Source organism: Salmo trutta, chromosome 5 (genome assembly GCF_901001165.1).
Source record: "Salmo trutta chromosome 5, fSalTru1.1, whole genome shotgun sequence".
Classification (NCBI taxonomy): domain Eukaryota; kingdom Metazoa; phylum Chordata; class Actinopteri; order Salmoniformes; family Salmonidae; genus Salmo; species Salmo trutta.
In genome coordinates, this window is record NC_042961.1 from 1,952,902 (window position 1) to 1,972,190 (window position 19,289).

At 43.2% G+C, this 19,289-nt stretch overlaps 1 protein-coding gene and 1 long non-coding RNA gene across 3 annotated transcripts; both read left to right on the top strand.

Moving 5' to 3' along the window:
* The first annotated feature begins 4,254 nt into the window (after window positions 1-4,254).
* Window positions 4,255-6,422, top strand: LOC115193504 (uncharacterized). Its single transcript, XR_003878189.1, has 2 exons — window positions 4,255-4,537; window positions 5,398-6,422. It is a non-coding gene; the product is annotated as an uncharacterized LOC115193504 (long non-coding RNA).
* Window positions 6,423-11,710: 5,288 nt separating this feature from the next.
* LOC115193505 (homeobox protein OTX1 B) lies at window positions 11,711-18,379 on the top strand. Of its 2 annotated transcripts, XM_029752194.1 has the most exons (5): window positions 11,711-11,976; window positions 12,087-12,184; window positions 14,349-14,537; window positions 15,186-15,337; window positions 16,581-18,379. In XM_029752194.1, the coding sequence occupies exons 3-5, from the start codon at window positions 14,441-14,443 to the stop codon at window positions 17,319-17,321; spliced, it is 990 nt and encodes a 329-aa protein (XP_029608054.1). In that variant the 5' UTR covers window positions 11,711-11,976; window positions 12,087-12,184; window positions 14,349-14,440; the 3' UTR covers window positions 17,322-18,379. The 2 variants fall into 2 exon arrangements, with proteins under 2 accessions (XP_029608054.1, XP_029608053.1); XM_029752193.1 differs by having other exon boundaries at window positions 11,711-12,184.
* Window positions 18,380-19,289: the final 910 nt, after the last annotated feature.

Genomic DNA, 19,289 nt, shown 5'->3' on the forward strand with positions numbered 1-19,289 from the left:
AGAGAGAGGAGAGAGAGTGAGAGAGAGAGAGAGGAGAGAGCGAGAGAGAGAGAGAGAGAGGAGAGAGAGAGAGGGTGAAACAGAAGAGAGAGAGAGAGAGAGAGAGAGAGAGAGGGTGAAACAGAAGAGCGCGAGAGAGAGAGGGAGAGAGAGAGTGTGTGTGTGAACACTGGCTTTCTCTCACTCCTCCCTCTTTCGGGGTTGGAAGTAGGGAGGGGGTAACTTCCATGAGTGGCTGCGGGGGTTTTTTACCGCAGGTTTCTGGTTACACGCACTCTCACACACACTCACTCTCTTTCTCACACACACTCACTCTCTTTCTCACACACATACACACACAAACTTTCTCTCGCGCACACAGACACTCACCCCCGCTCTCTCGTTTGCGCGGCCATGTCTGTCATCGTCCCTCTATTGTTTACCTTTCTAATGAGGGGGGCGGGACCTACCACAGCTTTGATTGACAGCTCCATGCTTCCGCATCCCCCTGGCGGGTTGGAACTTTGGCTTCTTGGCTCAAGAAGAGGGGAGAGGAAAGAGGGAGGGAGGGGAGGGAGGGAGAGGAAAGAGGGAGGGAGGGAGGGGAAAGAGGGAGGGAGGGAGAGGAAAGAGGGAGGGAGGGAGGGGAAAGAGGGAGGGAGGGGGAAAGAGGGAGGGAGGGAGAGGAAAGAGGGAGGGAGGGGAAAGAGGGAGGGAGGGGAAAGAGGGAGGGAGAGAGGGAGGGAGGGGAAAGAGGGAGGGAGGGGGGGGAAAGAGGGAGGGAGGGAGGGGAAAGAGGGAGGGAGAGGAAAGAGGGAGGGGAGAGGAAAGAGGGAGGGAGGGGAAAGAGGGAGGGAGGGGAAAGAGGGATATAGAGTAGGGGAGAGGAAGTAGAAAAGAGAGAGAGAGAGCAGTTGAGAGGGACTGAAAAGGAGGGATGTTTTTTTTTTTATAACTTCGCTTTGGATACTTTTCCCCGTCTGTGGGCAGACCTTTGTGCAGGGGAATTGTGGGATAGTGGAGGTGTGGCAAAGGAGGAATAACCTTTTCTATTTGGAATAAGTATATTTTGAAGCTGACAACTTTCCATCACATTGTGTGAGTTTAGTGAGTAGTCTACTCCTTTTGACATTTCACTGGTCTTTCATTTAAACATCAAAACCATGTTTGGCATATTGGTATTAGTCCCTGGTAAACACTAATGAACAACCTCTCTGAAGAGGAGAGTAGTTTAGTGCCTGAGAGAGAGAGAAACGGTCAGAAGAAGAGAAAGAAAGAGAGAGAAACAGAGAGAGTAGCGGGGCCAGATAATGGGACTGTGCTCATTTCGCTCTGTGGTCGACTTCAAAGAGTGGCTGGACCAATGAAGAGAGAGCAGACCGTACAGGGGGACAAACACACTGGGCCCAGCATGGAGCACACACCACACACACACACACACACACACACACATGACAGGCCGGTGCAACTTGACGAACCAGAGGGGAAATATATATTTTTTTAATAAAGCATGCAGAGCACTTATTTTAGTGCCTGACATTTTCCAACATTCCTTTTCTTCTCAAATCAATAGGTGTTTAAATATGAATGGCTGTAAAGGTGTTGAACCAGATGTGTCACATGACGCTGTACAACTCTGACTACTAACTGTCTGTTAGAGGGCCAACACCGCCCACTATAACACAACATTTCTACCCCACACATTTCACTCCAGTGTTTGGCCCCAAAATGCTACTTTTTTTGTGTTCTTTTTCCGGCCCTAACTGTGTGATTAATGGGACTGAAGTATTTTTCTTTTTTAATAATACGAGAACATGTTCTCTCCTCAAGAGAGTTTATCTGTGGTAGCACATATTCACAAAGCTTCTCTGAGTAGGAGAGCTGATCTAGGATCAGATCCCTCCTCGTATTCATTACGATTTAAAAGGCTAAACTGATCCTATGTCAGCACTCCTACTCTGAGAAGCATGGTGGGATTAATATATCCACCCTGGTGTTGGGTAGATATGCAGATATGATGGGGTTAGGGGTTAGGATCTATCTACCCTGGTGTTGGGTAGATCTGCAGATATGATGGGGTTAGGATCTATCTACCCTGGTGTTGGGTAGATATGGGGTTAGGGGTTTGGATCTATCTACCCTGATGTTGGGTAGATCTGCAGATATGATGGGGTTAGGATCTATCTACCCTGGTATTGGGTAGATATGCAGATATGATGGGGTTTGGATCTATCTACCCTGGTGTTGGCTAGATATGCAGATATGATGGGGTTAGGGGTTAGGATCTATCTACCCTGGTGTTGGGTAGATATGATGGGGTTAGGGGTTAGGATCTATCTACCCTGGTGTTGGCTAGATATGCAGATATGATGGGGTTAGGATCTATCTACCCTGGTGTTGGGTAGATATGCAGATATGATGGGGTTAGGATCTATCTACCCTGGTGTTGGGTAGATATGCAGATATGATTGGGTTAGGGGTTTGGATCTATCTACCCTGGTGTTGGCTAGATATGCAGATATGATGGGGTTAGGATCTATCTACCCTGGTGTTGGCTAGATATGCAGATATGATGGGGTTAGGATCTATCTACCCTGGTGTTGGGTGGATATGCAGATATGATGGGGTTAGGGGTTAGGATCTATCTACCCTGGTGTTGGGTGGATATGCAGATATGATGGGGTTAGGATCTATCTACCCTGGTGTTGGGTAGATATGCAGATATGATGGGGTTAGGGGTTAGGATCTATCTACCCTGGTGTTGGGTGGATATGCAGATATGATGGGGTTAGGGGTTTGGATCTATCTACCCTGGTGTTGGGTGGATATGCAGATATGATGGGGTTAGGATCTATCTACCCTGGTGTTGGGTAGATATGCAGATATGATGGGGTTAGGGGTTAGGATCTATCTACCCTGGTGTTGGGTAGATATGCAGATATGATGGGGTTAGGATCTATCTACCCTGGTGTTGGGTAGATATGCAGATATGATGGGGTTAGGATCTATCTACCCTGGTGTTGGGTAGATATGCAGATATGATGGGGTTAGGGGTTTGTATCTATCTACCCTGGTGTTGGGTGGATATGCCGATATGATGGGGTTAGGGGTTAGGATCTATCTACCCTGGTGTTGGGTAGATCTGAAGCTGGTGATGCCACGCGCCAGGAAGGCGGATATCTGAGCCCCAGAGAGAGGGCACTCCCGCGGACACGGTTCCCCCAGGGGGAGGCAGGGAGAGGGGATTGGAATGGGGTCGCATCTGGCCTCTGTGGGACCCTTCCTGGTTGGCCTGGGAGCTGCTAGGTGAACTGGAGGAGAGGACTCAGGGAACCTTTGTGAATTATTCATTGTATTTAGGCCTTTTGTTCTTCTCTATTCGCTGTTGCTATTTTGACTTTTATTTAGACACTTGGAAATGTGAGAGAGAGACAGGAAGATGAGACAGGAGTACTGTTGTAGTGGTAGTAGTAGTAGTATCAGTGGTTGTGGTAGTAGTAGTGGTAGTAGGATCAGTAGTAGTAGTATCAGTGGTTGTGGTAGTAGTAGTGGTAGTAGGATCAGTAGTAGTAGTATCAGTGGTTGTGGTAGTAGTATCAGTGGTTGTGGTAGTGGTAGTAGTATTGGTAGTGGTATCAGTATTAGTGGTGATAGTGGTATCAGTATTAGTGGTGGTGGTAGTGGTGGTGGTAGTATCAGTAGTAGTGGTATCAGTGGTTGTAGTAGTAGTAGTAGTAGTAGTAGTATCAGTGGCTGTAGTAGTAGTAGTGGTAGTAGTATCAGTAGTAGTATCACTAGTGATAGTAGTATCAGTAGTAGTAGTAATATCAGTAGTAGTAGTAGTAGTAGTATCAGTAGTAGTAGTAGTAGTAGTAGTATCAGTGGCTGTAGTAGTAGTAGTATCAGTAGTAGTATCACTAGTGATAGTAGTATCAGTAGTAGTAGTAGTAGTAATATCAGTAGTAGTAGTAGTAGTAGTATCAGTAGTAGTAGTAGTAGTAGTAGTATCAGTAGTAGTAGTAGTAGTAGTAGTATCAGTAGTAGTAGTAGTATCAGTAGTAGTAGTAGTATCAGTAGTAGTAGTATCAGTAGTAGTAGTAGTATCAGTAGTAGAACAACAACAACATATTGAGAGCTGTTGTCTCTCTTCTCCAGACTGGCAGAAGACAGAGGCTCAGAAGAGCAGTACTGTAGTAGTATTGTAGTAGTACTGTAGTAGTAGTAGGTGGTAATCTTCTCTCTCCTCTCCAGACTGGCAGAAGACAGAGGCTCAGAAGAGCAGTACTGTAGTAGTACTGTAGTAGTAGTAGGTGGTAATCTTCTCTCTCCTCACCAAACTGGCAGAAGACAGAGGCTCAGAAGAGCAGTACTGTAGTAGTATTGTAGTAGTATTGTAGTAGTACTGTAGTAGTAGTAGGTGGTAATCTTCTCTCTCCTCTCCAGACTGGCAGAAGACAGAGGCTCAGAAGAGAAGAGAGCAGCTGCTGCTGGATGAACTGGTCATACTGGTCAACAAACGAGACGCCCTGGTCAGAGACCTCGATGCACAGGAGAAACAGTACGTCTCACACACAGATACACACACAAACAAACACGCACACATTTTCACTCTCTCACACACAGATACACACACACACACAAACACACACAAACACGCACACATTTTCACTCTCACACACAGATACACACACAAACACACACAAACACGCACACATTTTCACTCTCACACACAGATACACACACACACACACACAAACACGCACACATTTTCACTCTCTCTCACACACAGATACACACACACACACACACAAACACGCACACATTTTCACTCTCTCTCACACACAGATACACACACACACACACACAAACATTTTCACTCTCTCTCACACACACAGATACACGCACACACAAACAAACACGCACACATTTTCACTCTCTCTCACACACACAGATACACACACACACACACACACACACAAACAAACACGCACACATTTTCACTCTCTCTCACACACACAGATACACACACACACACACACACACACACAAACAAACATGCACACATTTTCACTCTCTCTCACACACACAGATACACACACACACACAAACAAACCCGCACACATTTTCACTCTCTCACACACACAGTCACATGCACAGAAACTCCCGTGCACACACAACCATAAAGAGAGACTGATATCAGCCAATAGGGTGACATGCTGCAGGGGGTTAAAGGTCAAATCTGCTCTCCTGGTGTGTCGCCGCTCCATTCACAGGTGGCATGGCGACCGTTGCCATGGCACCCAGCCTCTGTGTACAGTCCTGTGTCTGCTGTACCTCTACCTGTCTCCCTCCTGTATCATGTGACCTCCTGATCTCTAACCCCTGACCTGTAACCTTTGGCCTGGCTGTGTTCCGCAGGGCGGAGGAGGAAGATGAACACCTGGAGAGAACCCTAGAGCAGAACAAAGGCAAGATGGCCAAGAAGGAAGAGAAGTGTGTCCTTCAATGATTGTCATTTCATTTCACACACAAACACATATATAGTCTACGTCCCAAATGACACCCTATGTCCTATATATTACTTTGACCAGGGCAACATAGTGCACTATATAGGGAATAGAGTGCCTTTTGAGACACAGATATAGGCTATAATATTTGTTTGATCGATACAAGAATTGTATTATTATATTGACTATTATTATTGTAATTATTATTATTAATATACCATTATATTGACATATTGTTATTAATAAACCATTATATTGACATTATTATTATATTGACTATTTGAGAAAGCTGTATTTGATGTTTATTTGAACCTGAAATTGAAATCCAGTCGTTGTTTTTTTGGTCCAGGGCTGTGATGGTTTTACTGCTAAACTAAAAGTCTGCATCCTAAATGCAACCCTATTCCATATAAAGGGCACTACTTTTGACCAGAGCCCCTCACTATATAGGAAACAGGGAGCCATTTGGGAGGGCTAAAGGCTCTGTGACGATGGGCCCCCATGATGTCTTCAACCAGCTTTATACTGACATGGAAATGTGTCCTGCTTATACAATACACTAGATGTTTTATTTTGTTGTTGTTGCTTTATCAAGCAAGGTACTTGTATTTAATATACATATAAATGATGGCATATACAGCCCAGTGGAAAGCTACCAAGGGAGGGATTGAAATCTGAAATAATCATGTCCTGATTCTAAAGGGGAAGAGACATGGTTGTATCCTATATGGAGTTTTACCTGAGTCCTGAACATTTCATGTCAGACACACACAGCCTTCTCTGGTAGAATGTCTGAATGTTGAGGAGCTTGGAGACAGAGGTTCCTTTCTAGTGGTGTTGAGGTACAGTACAGGTTGTTTTATAGGGACGTTGGTGATGAAAGCCAATGATATTGTACTGACGTTTATTGTTTCAGTTGGACTTTAAAAAAAAAAAGGGTATAATTCACGATATCAGTATTTTCAAGCTGTTTAGTACTTGACTGTGTGTAATGTTTTTAACGGTAAGATATCTCAAGATGCAGTTCATAAACCGAAAAACTGTTAGGATTTTTTTAGTTCGCTTGAATGCGGTTAACCAAACATTGCAGAAGAAGAGCTGGCTCGGTGATAAGGTGGGAGGGAGGAAGGGTAGGGGGGTAAGGAGCGGAGCTAAGGGGGGGATAAGGGGGGAGGGACGGAAGGGGGGTAAGGAGCGGAGCTGAGGGGGGGATAAGGGGGGAGGGACGGAAGGGGGGTAAGGAGCGGAGCTGAGGCGGGGAGGGACGGAGGAAGGGTAGGGGGGTAAGGAGCGGAGCTGAGGGGGGGATAAGGGGGGAGGGACGGAAGGGGGGTAGGGGGGTAAGGAGCGGAGCTGAGGGGGGGATAAGGGGGGAGGGATGGAGGAAGGGTAGGGGGGTAAGGAGCGGAGCTGAGGGGGGGATAAGGGGGGAGGGACGGAAGGGGGGTAGGGGGGTAAGGAGCGGAGCTGAGGGGGGGATAAGGGGGGAGGGATGGAGGAAGGGTAGGGGGGTAAGGAGCGGAGCTGAGGGGGGGTCGTGTCCAACTATAATTTTGTGTATTTCATCACCGCTCTGACAAATGGCATACAAAAATACTTTTTTTCCGGATCAATTCCACAAGCAGTTGAAAGCAAAGAAAGCAGAATAACTTTTATTTATTTCCGTTTTCTAGTCGGTAGTAGGAATTCTACGGGCTAAACGTGTTATTAGTGAACCAGCATCACGACACAATCATGTCCTATTCTTGCTTTTTAATCAAAAGGGCGTTTTGTTTATATTTATTGTATATGTACTGAAGAAGAGATCATATGTTGCTTTTATTTGTGCTTCGATCTCCTGGTTCCAACAATAGAAATGTAATTATCAGAAAGGGCATGTCAGATCATTCTAGTAGTTGTATTTCTATTGGTTCCACTACATCTGAATGCAGCTGCTGTCTTAAACGTGTGAACATTTACCTGTTTGATTATTTATTCCACTGTCATAACACAAGTCTTCAATAAAGTCCTAAACTTTCATAGTCCATAAGTGGTGTTTGGGGGTGTTTTTGGAGCTCTATGCAATAGACTAGGCTACTAGCCCTCTATACACAACTTTACCGGAGACCTCTGAAATATCAGATTTAACGACTCTATTGGATCATGACTGTTTGAGCAACAACTTAGGCCTATATTTGATTTGTTTTTATTTAATATGTTGTTTTCCTTGTAGCCTACAAATAATGAATAGTATTAGTATTGTTTATAATGTGATATTGTCTTCGTTTAATGTGTTACGTCCTCACTTTTGAGAAGTTTTAAATCGTTTTTAAATGTTGCATTAATTTCATTGTTTTACAATATTCGACATTTCTGAAATATTCCAACAACGAAGTAAGTCTAGTTAGGCCATAGTTGTTGCCCATTTGCAAGTGGTAGGCTACATTTTCTAAATGAAAAGTAAATAATGTTTGTAAGAAGTTTTTAAAATGCTAGTGTGCTTTTCGTTGAAATAGACCAACAGAAGTGTTTTAGTGTCTAACTGTGGACACTGGCGAGCCGCGCGTTTAACCACGCGTATTACATAGAGCTCTGCTGAATTCCCCGGCGCTTTATGCATGTTTAGAAATTACTATTTGCGTCAGGTTTTCTTTGAGCTCGATGCCGAGTAGCCTATATAGCCTTTTCCTCTGAGGAAGATTAGCCCAAATCACTTTGTACGGAGAACAGATGCTGTCCCTCTCTCCCTCGCCTGGTTTTGACGCAGTGGAAAAGGCAAGGGGGGTTTGAGTTGAATTGGAGAGGCGCGGAGCTGGAGACCGTGTGCTGGTTTTGGAACCGTGGTCACAGTCAGCAACCACTACCTCTCGCTCATCCATCCCCGATGAAATAAAGAAAATCGGTTTTGACAGCTGACCTCCTCCCTGGCCTTTCTAATACTTTCCAATGAATTTGCTGATCGGTTCCCTGCTTGGTACCGACTGTACATCCATACATATTACGTCCCCCAAGGCGCTTTGTTTCTAGGTGCTATTATACTGCGGTTATCACGGGTTGGCTATAATCTGGTGAATAAAGCTGCGCGCTGTAATGGCGTTCACAAACGATTACACCCCAGTCGGTGAAGGACATTTGTTTGTTGCCTTAACAAATCACAGAGCTTTGACGGAGGGAAAAGGAGAGAGAGGTGGAGGGGGGAGGGGGGGGGTAGATTGTAATAATATATTACAGTTGGTGTGTGTGATGTAAATGATGTGGTGATGGTCTGAAATAACGTTATCATTATTTTGGCATTTATCTACTCCGGGTGTTTAAACACACTTGGACTATTTATTTCTAATGTCCTGCACGCGGTGTTTACTTATGTCCGAATGTTTGGTTCGGCTAAAGTCTCGTTTTATGATGATGAAATATATGTTTCATTAGCTTTGATTTTGGCCTATCCGTTTATTTATTGAATTATTCTATAAAACAAATTGTATGGACTTCCTATTGAAAATATGGAATAATAAACTTAAATGCAGAACATGGAACTTTAAATCATTTCATTTTAGAGTAGGCTATTAGGCCTGTATGCATTTTATTTATTTAGCAAAAAATAAACACTTGTCACCTTTCTCAATTCATAGCCAACTTGAAATGTGCGCTTTATGCTGCAGTTTATCCATACTTTTAAAGGGTTATCTTTATGTTTGTCATTTTCCAAAAGTCTCGATAAAAGACTAGTCAGTCCAGATGATTGAATAGGATACATCGTATTATTCTGAAAGATTTCGATTTGTAATTTTCCAACAACTCAAATGAATACTTTCTTACCTGTGTGTGTACCATGCATGGTCGCCTTATAATCCTAAATTAGCCAAGCAGCCGATAAAAATACCTATAGTTTAAAAAAATATATATATATATACATTTTACAGATAATAGAAACGAACGTCGTAAACAGCCGCTTTTGGAGCTGTGCAGCCGCGTGGTGTAGGATCCTCGTTGTGCGGCGCGGGCGGATTATCTCCGGAGTATTGTGGCTCGTGGAGGCTTTGAAGTCTGTGGCCTCACCTCGCAGGTGCTGCTCGGCCAGTCTGAACTATACCTTCCTGCGTCGAAAAATGTACCAAGGGACCCATGTAGCCCACCGTTCCCCTCTCGAGCTGTGTTCCTACAATATCCTATTTTATGCTTCATCGTTTTAACAAGCTCCGACAACATCCGCGAGCCCTTCTCTTCCAATCCTGCCCGCTAAAGGGACAAAACTTTTTCCCCTCCTCTCCTCTCCTCACACTCGCTTCCTAATCCTAGGCTTTACGAGCTCAGCATTAAGAAAATTCGACAGCAATTTGGGATTAGACAAAATACTCTTATTACAAAAGGTTGGTGCAATTTGATACTTGTTCGGGGTTTATCACAGGGTCTCAACCAACATCAGGAGGAAAAACAAGAAAATCTGGCCTCAATTGTCATGCAGAATTGAAGAATTTACACGTCTCTTCTGTGTTGGGATTGAGTACTATATATTTTTTGCATGATGATTTCAGTCGTGGGAATGAAATCGTCTTGGTGGTTTGTTTGAGAGGTGATGGAATTTCGTCGTGGCTGGGCTGGAGCCAAGGCCAAGGCCTGGGCCTTTCAATTTCATTTCTCTCTGCCTCTCGAGCTGTAATAACACCAGGGCCCATAGAGGCCACGGCATCACTGTGCGTCTATATAGACTTTCACACACAACTCAACAAATAACTTTCTTCCTCCGTTTCCCGTCCACAGCAGCGTCTTTCTTTTCAAGTGCTCTTGTCGATGACTTTTTAGAAGCTATAGAAGGGGGAACCGAAAGGCTGTCTTTGATTGGATGGTCCTATATAGTACACATATCATTTCGTTCCTGCAGGCCACGGTCACTTGCTTTGAACATTTGCTCGCTTTCAGCTCGCACCTCAAAATGAGTTGATTTTGTGAGATCAACAAAAGAGGCCGAGCGAGCTCTTAATAACGTCCCGCGAGCATCTCCTACTCGCGACCCTTTGAGAAACGGTTATGGCAACAGTGCACCCCCCCATGATATTCTGTTACGAGTATTTTGTTGAGGGCATTTCTTTACGAGGGGGGTTGCAAAGGGAGATTTAGCAATTATTGGATTTGATTCCGTGGCTCGAGAATGGATCCCGTCTTTTTCTTTTTATGTGAGCTGAATTAATGTCTATTTTCTTGTATCGGTAGAGTTTTCCTTGGTTTTCTTGTCTGTGAGTTGAAGGTCTATCCCTATTAAACTTAACGCCGACCATTCTGAAATGTAATTCTAAGTGGGGGATTAGAACTAATTCATATTCATGAGCTGGAGGTCACAATAAAAATGGTTCAATTTAACTTTTTCCCTTTTATTTACGTCACATTCTCTCGTTTGAAAGACATTCCTCAAATGTATTGAATGGAATATTTGTTTTTTTCAAAGGATTATTTATACTTACTTTCTCATCGACCGATTTTCTTAAGAGAAATGAGTTATATGTTGTTGGTCAACTAACCACGGAATTAGAATATAAATGTCTTGGTTTCTTCTGGCTGGAACAGCGCCATTTAATGTTTTGTTGTGACCTGAACATAAAGACCCACACGCCCCGGCAGAAATATAGGCTGGATAAAAAACATCAACTTAAATGTGTATTATTTTTATGCTATTTCTAGTATTTAGTTCTATGTTTTTGAAAACGTATTTTTTTTTTAAAGAAACATTGAATTCGAAATACCAAATGTTTTATCTGGACAAGTTAGACATCTCATGATGATGATTGTAAAACATGTATTTTTTCCCCAGTTATTGACAATTTAAAAAAAAAAAGTATATTCGACTAGGTTATAGTTTGCACTTATTCTCAACCACAGATTAAAGTGTCCGTTTTGGGGCCTGTTAATTTGCAATGTTGCCGTTCCTTTTTGATAAAAGTATAAATAATAAACGTCTATTTAAGAATACAATAATTGTCATTTCTGTCATATCCTTTTTGGTCTCCAAAATAGGTAAACTTAGCCTATATAATATTTACCAAATAGGTTAGATTAGAATTCCGTATTGCGTCAGGCTGTTAATTTGATGCATAAATGGTCTGTTTAGAAGAGTTCACTGCAAAAACTGCTCGTATGAGCCACTTTCCAGTCTGTCTGAAATGTTTTCTCCTTTTGACAATATGTCCTGTCCGGGTTTGTCCGGGTTTGTTGTCTCGACCGAAAGGGGAGGGGCTTCTACAGCTGCTCTGAGCGCTGAGTGGCAGCTCCCGCTGTCTGTCAGAGAGAGGACGCTCACTGATTGGATAGAGTGGGCGGATCGGCAGGTGTCCTACACTCATAGAGGGGCAAGGGTAGTGGGAATGTGATCAATCTCCATCCGTCTACATTAGCAATCACCTTAACACAGTGACAGACACCACGCAAAGCTCAAGCAAATTAGTTTGATTTATTTGGTTTTTAAAAACCCGGAAATCTTCACGATCGACTAACAGGGAAACAACGACAGGGCACGTGCTGGGTGAGAAGTGAGAACCAATAGGCTACAGCTCTTTTCCACAATGCACAGTTTGCACTGTATTTGTTTTTGAGTTGCCGTCTTGAGTTCTCTCTCTTCGGGTTGCCATCCAGACTTCCTCGGTATTGGTGGATAGACGCATTGGGTTCATCTGGTCGCCTTTACCAGGCTACTAAAGGAGAGAAGCTTGGGGATAGGAAGGGGGAAAAAGGTACGTTACTTTAATGGTTTAGATCAAGTTGGAGGATAGTTTTTCAATCCTTTTTTTGTGCGTAAATTAGTTTGTTCTGCATTTGAAACAACCTTTAAACCAAATAAATGTATACAGGCTGTCTCCGATTGCCACACAACGCAACCAGTAGGAAATACAGATGAAAGTCCTATAACTATGTGCGCGTTTTGATTCATACTCCCATTGTCTAATCTATTATTAAATGAATGATCAATTAATACTTGTCAAATCCCCTGAGTGGGCGACTTCAAGTTGAATTAGGTTTATTTTTTTAAACGAGTTGTCAACTTCGAATGTAACTTGGGCCTAATAATTTTAGATTTCCATTCCAATTGAAACATGCTATTTTCTTTTTTTTGGGGGGGTGATAAAATGTCTAAACTACTTAGTGGATAATTGGAGAGGCGTGTATGGGGTTTTGTTAAATTTATTTTGCTGATAAGGAGTCTTCTGAAATGTTCACCCCCGAGGATTAATCTAAATTCTAATTAGGTTCATTTGCACGAAGATGTCGCCTTTTCAAATCACTCCTTCAACAGAGCAGAGGCGGAAAATGTCGTTTTAAAGCACCGTCCGAATACGCAGAAAGAAGAGCCGCGTTTTGGGCCGCACAGCACGGGGGGCCACGATAGTCATCCCGCTGAATAGAAGAGATGAGTTTCCGCTCATTAACGTCAATTTAATTTACAGCTTTTTCATTTTGGATTGTTTCCCCCCTACGTGCACGTTAGTAGCCTAACGATAATTGGAAGTGGCAAGTGAAATGTTGGCTTCTAAATGTCAACAACCAACCGATACAGAGAAGTGTGGCCATGTTTTTTTAGGTTATACCTTTCCAGCTTTATTGGGCTACTCAAGGACTCCACTTTGTACTTATGCTAAACTAACTTTTTTAATGTAATAGAATGAGCCCGAAAGATCTAAATCGTTGATAGTAAAACAATTGTTCCCTAATGGTTGTCATTGAGGGCTCGAAGACTGAGTTTCTATTTGACTGTTTCAGTTTGTGAATAAATGAGACTATGGGAACGAGGCCTACTCACACGTACACAACCCCGGACCAGAGCAACTTTATTTGGCCCGATCGACAAAAACATTTCTCAAACTGGAATTATTAACCCAAAGCACCAGAGTTTCACACACCTCTCATCATATATATGTATAACTATTTTCGGAGTTATTTAGTTCGACAGGCCACGGGGAAGGGACAATGGCCCATACTGACGGTGTGTAATTGAGTCCAACGGATTCAAGTGGGTTGCATATCAAACCGATAGTCCAACACTTAGGCTATTTGTAACATTTTATTCAACAAGATGGGCTAAACGACAAATGGAGATTAGGCACAATTAGGATAAAGTCAAATGTGGCTATCCAGTTCAGACAAGGCATCGGACTTTCTAGGAAACGGCCCACATATATTAATAAAACGTGAATAATGGCTTTATATTGCTAGTTGAACAACTTTAGATGGTTTTTGGTAGAATAGACACCAACAATACATTATGTTCCATGTAGACTGTACGAATTTTAAAAAGCCATACATAAACCCCGCAGTTTTAACCAACAAGCGAATGAATTTAATTATATTTTTCTTAAGCTCATTATATACATGCATACATACACACTTCAAGACTACTCATAGTGAGTATTATAGTTGGGAATACTAAATCAGACGTGTACTGTAGGTCTAAATTCAGAGAAGCAAAGAGGAAAATATTAATTGTAGATCACGGAATGTCTAACTAAAACAATATTTCGTTAAACATTGGAAATCATAAACGGGTAATTTCCAATGCATCTCAAAGGAAGAAAAACAGAGCGTCATTACCAAAGACTAAGTCATTTAAGTTTTGAAAACCGAGTGGCGTAGCGATCTAAGGCACTGCATCTCAGTGCAAGAGGCGTCACTACAGTCCCTGGTTTGAATCCAGGCTGTATCACATCCGGCCGTGATTGGGAGAGCCATAGGGCAGCGCACAATTGGGCCAGCGTCGTCCGGGTTTGGCCGGGTTCTTAACTGACTTTCCTAGATAAAAACAATTTTTATACCGAACAGGGTTTTCTCGTGTATTAAAAGTACAGCATATGACCATTGTTTACCAGTCGAACTATTTGTCTTAATCTAAATTTATTTTTGCAGTGACTTACATCGGCGCCTCTCTCGTCAAGCTGCAACATCGGGGGAAATCGAACTATTGGCAAGATCTGGGGGGACCCGTGACTGCCTCTAGCATGATGTCATACCTCAAACAGCCCCCCTACGGCATGAATGGGCTGGGGCTCAGCGGCGCCGCCATGGACCTACTGCACCCGTCTGTGGGCTACCCAGGTAGGGAGAAGCGCCTCGCATCCGCCCGTGTTTCAGGGGAATGTGTTAGAAAAACAGGTTCTGGATGCGAGGCTAGCTCGGTGCACGGCCCATCGCCCGGGGCTCACACACTCTGAGATGTCTCTCTCCAAATGGAAATGCAACTAATAAGGACAAACCTACAGTCAATAACCAAACATACAACATGTCTGAACAGCCAACGATAATATCAGCAGTGTGAACGCTGGTGGTCCAGACCTGGTCCAGACCTGGTCCAGACCTGGTCCGGGCTTGAGGACACCACATGTTGGATAAAGATAATACTGATTCTGAGCGTAATAGGTTACAACTCGAAATCAAACGCTATTTGAAGTAGATTTACGCGTGGTTAGCCATGGAAACGTGAAAATAAAGAGCCTAAAAATATATTGTATTTTTGGATAGTTTTTTTTATTATAGTTGGTAGACTACATCGAATATTGATATATAATGAGAAAAGAAATATCAAATTGTAACATAATAAATTGTTGACTGGTAGGACAAAAATAGACTAGCTCAATATTGATCAAGTGGCACGAATAATTGTCTTAATATGATTAGTGTTTCTGCTCAAAATAGACAAATCATTTTAAAGCTTTCATTTCAAATCTCTTGCTCTCTCTGTTTCAGCGACGCCTAGAAAACAGCGTCGTGAACGGACCACGTTCACGCGCTCGCAGTTGGACATCCTCGAGTCGCTCTTTGCTAAAACTAGGTATCCGGATATCTTCATGCGCGAAGAGGTCGCACTGAAAATTAACCTTCCGGAATCCAGGGTCCAGGTAAAATGTCAACTTTTTTAAAACTGCATTCGCTCTGCTTTTTGGGAGACAGCGATTCATTAATCTCAGGGATTGGTTCAGGGATTGGTTCAGGGATTGGTTCAGGGATTGGTTCAGGGTTTAGGGTTGTTGTAACCAACTGAATGACGGACAGTATAGCCGCCCACCACTGTAACCCCTCTTATGCTCCTTGGAAAACAGACTTTACTTAAGCCATACTTCTCACGGCGAGGAGTTAGCTTCAATAGTGCACCAATGACGTTTCCCCATAAAGTCATTGAGCTTGTATTGGTGATTTGGTGAGCTATTGACTGGGTAGCCTCTATACATATAGTATTGGCTATACCATGTGACTATCTGAGGAATGGTGGTCTTATCTGTAGTTTATTCATTAGTTGTTATCAAACTGAACACCATCCAGGGTAGTGATGTACAGGCTAGACCTAGAATGTGAACACCAATTAAAGGTTCACTGTTGGATGCCATAAAAATACTCATCCTCCATATAGAAACTCCCAGTAAGTGTTTGGGTAAATGGCCGACGTTTCGGCATCACTTTGCCTTCTGCAGGGTGCCGACATGCCATTTATTTATATATATATTTTTTAGATGTAGCTTTGTTGAACTTAACATAAGTCTCTCACACACAGTCCTATAGGCTACTCATGTTCTGAGCAAATGGGTTTTAAAAGGCATGAGGTCGGCACCAAGGCCAACCTCTCACCATTTTGAAGTTGTTGTTAGAATGCGTGTGAAACCAAATGCTCTACATGATCCTCCCCTCTTGGTGCTATAGAGTTACTGTGCTCTGAAGAGAAACTCTATCACCTGTTATCTACAAGGGTGGCATCCCAAATGGCACCCTATTCCCTACATAGTGCACTACTTTTGACCGGGACCCTATGGGACACCCTATGGACCCTGGTCAAAAGTAGTGCACTATGTAGGGAATAGGGTGCCATTTGGGACAAACACAAGGTATGAAACTAGAGAAGGGAACAGGCCTGGGTGGAAATTAACATTGATACCTAATAACACCAATTTTCCTCCATAATGTTCCATCTTTTGTCTTTAGAAATGTACTGTGAGAGCCTGAGGTATCGGATGTCTGCGTGGCTAACTCTTGGTTTGGTTAGGTGTGGCTTTAACATGTGGTTGGTTGCATTTGGTTCTGTTTTAATGGTTGATAGGTTCTGTTTGGTTCTAGATGTGCTTTAACAGTTGATTCTCTGTTTGGATCTAGGTGTGGTTCAAGAACCGACGGGCGAAGTGTCGGCAGCAGGCACAGAGTGGCAACAGTACCAAGGCCCGTCCGGCCAAGAAGAAGTCATCTCCGGCGAGGGAGAGCACCGGGTCGGAGAGCAGCGGCCAGTTCACCCCGCCTGCCGTCTCCAGCGCAGTCTCCTCCTCTTCTTCCTCCTCCTCCACCAATCACGCGGGGGCGGGCCTCAGCAACACCTCTACCTCCATCAGCACCGTCTCGTCCATTTGGAGTCCCGCCATTTCCCCGGGCAACGGCCCGTTAACACCCGCCTCAGCCCCGCCGCTCGCTGAGCCCCCAGGACCCCCGTCCAACGCCTCCTGCATGCAGCGGTCGGGGTCAGTCTCGGCCGCCGCCTCCTATCCCATGTCCTACAACCAGACGACAGGCTACGGCTCCTATAACCCTACCCCATCCAGCTCCTACTTCAGCGGGGTGGACTGTGGCTCCTACCTGGCCCCCATGCACTCTCACCCACACCACCAGCTCAGCCCCATGACGGCCTCTTCTATGTCGGGTCACCCTCACCACCACATCAGTCAGTCTTCAGGACACCACCACCACCACCACCAGGCTTACGGAGGCTCCGGCCTGGCCTTCAATGGCTCAGACTGCTTGGATTATAAAGAGCAGACAGCGGCCTCCTCGTGGAAACTCAACTTTAATGCCAGTGACTGCTTGGACTACAAAGACCAGGCCTCCTGGAGGTTCCAAGTCTTGTGAGGACTACAAAGACCAGGGGACTCATGTCTTGTGATTGGTTTACTTTTTGTCTTCCTTCTGTATTTTCTCTCCTTCCCTATTTGGTTTCCTCACTCATAATTTGTTGATTTTTAAAGAGAAAAAAGTATATGAACTTTAAAAAGTAACAGCAAATATAGTTTGGATGGACAGAAGCTCATTGATTGGACTTATTTTTATTATTTTAAATAAACGGTCCCTTTTTAGCTTATGAAAACAACTTGAGAGGAGAGAGGTCTATGGACTTGATTTGAAAAGTCGTTTTTACTTTTGTCAATGAAGAAATGTTTCGACCTTTTAACTATGGACTGTTTTAACAAATGTTGTTTCAACCAAACCTCTGTGACCACTAGAGTCGTCCTGTCCTGGCTCTGGCGATGCGCTCGTGTCTGTCTCTAGAATGAGGATTACCTTCCGGTCACCGTGCCAGTGCACGCGCTGCTTACCTCCGTCCATTTCCAATCAAATCGTGTTTTTATTTCTGAAATGTGTTATTTTTAGGATGAAAGAGATTTTAGTCAGCGACGTAAAGGCGCTGAAATATGTATATATGTATTTGGGTCAGTTACAGTGACCACGTTTAGTTGGTGTTTCTGAATTTGAAATTGTTTAATAAGAACTTTGAAACAACTATAGCCGATGTAAATCTTTCCAAATATTCCAAAGATAACGAATTGGCCATGAAGTTCCATTTTTATATACGTTTTCCTTTATAGAAAAAAAAATACATTAGACAACTTGAAATGTCTTGGAGAAACGAAATAAGAAAATTATAGAAGCAAAAAATGTATTGGATCATGTTCAATCAGGATTGCAGTTTTTCAAAAGGAAAATATCTTTTAAAAGTTAAAACATGCCTAACTCTGGCATTTGTCAATCGTAAAATTGGACATATTTTAACAATAGCACTTGACTTCCTGTTGAAGTCAAATTGAATCATTTTTTAAGAATGTGGATTGAATGTTCCAAAATGGCAGTGAAATGTTGACTGTATCTCAAGGCGATCACCCTTATCCATCCAATAAAGACCCGGCAACTCATTTCTCACTGGATTCTGTTTGACCCGGATTAGCCTACTGTTTCACCCAGTGCCCGACTCGGCCTGATATAGGTGTCTGTACTGGTGTTATGTGCAGGTAGGCCAAGCCTGTGCCCTAATTTATGTAGGAATTCCTGTTTCCATGTAAACAAGTCACACTTTGTTTTATATGCTTGTTGAAATGTTAATTAGACTAAGTGTAGGCCTAACGGGGTGAATTGATGCAAATGACTCCCATAATTAAAACAAGTTAAAATACATCGTGTAGACCTACAGGACATATTACATTTAAGAGTGTTTGTTTATTTAATCCCTGTGGTCAAATTGAAACGCTGAAATCACTTATTGCTTTAGGGAAATTAAAGTATTTTCTTTTGACATGCAGCGTTAAAACGCTTTAAATATTGAGTCTGTCACATTTTGATCACGGAGTAATTGAATGCGCATATAATTACAAACGCGCGGTATTTCAGTGTAGCGCCGAGAGTCGCGTTTATCCAAAATAACCTGGAAGAATTTCACCGCCTCTGATGCGGTAATTACGTAGGTGGGGCCGGGTTAGCGGGTCAAAAAGCGGAGAGGGAGGCAGCTCGAGGGCATAAACCCATTTTAAAAAAAAGGGAAAATCGGCGGCGTTTTGCCAAGGTTGTTAAGACGTGCATGTTTTAACTGTGTGCGAAGGCCACGCGGATAATGATACTGCCAGAGGAAGATGGGTCTTGAGAGGGAGGAAGATCCAACATTGTTGAACTCTGAAGGCTAAGACCAAAAACAATCATTGACAAGGCACCGTTCTTTATTAGTTGTAGGCTTTGGAGTTATCGTAGATTGAATTGGACTATTTCATTTTAGCGGCACAGGATCTTCTAGGAATACAGGCATAATGCACAGGCCATCTATTTGCAACAATT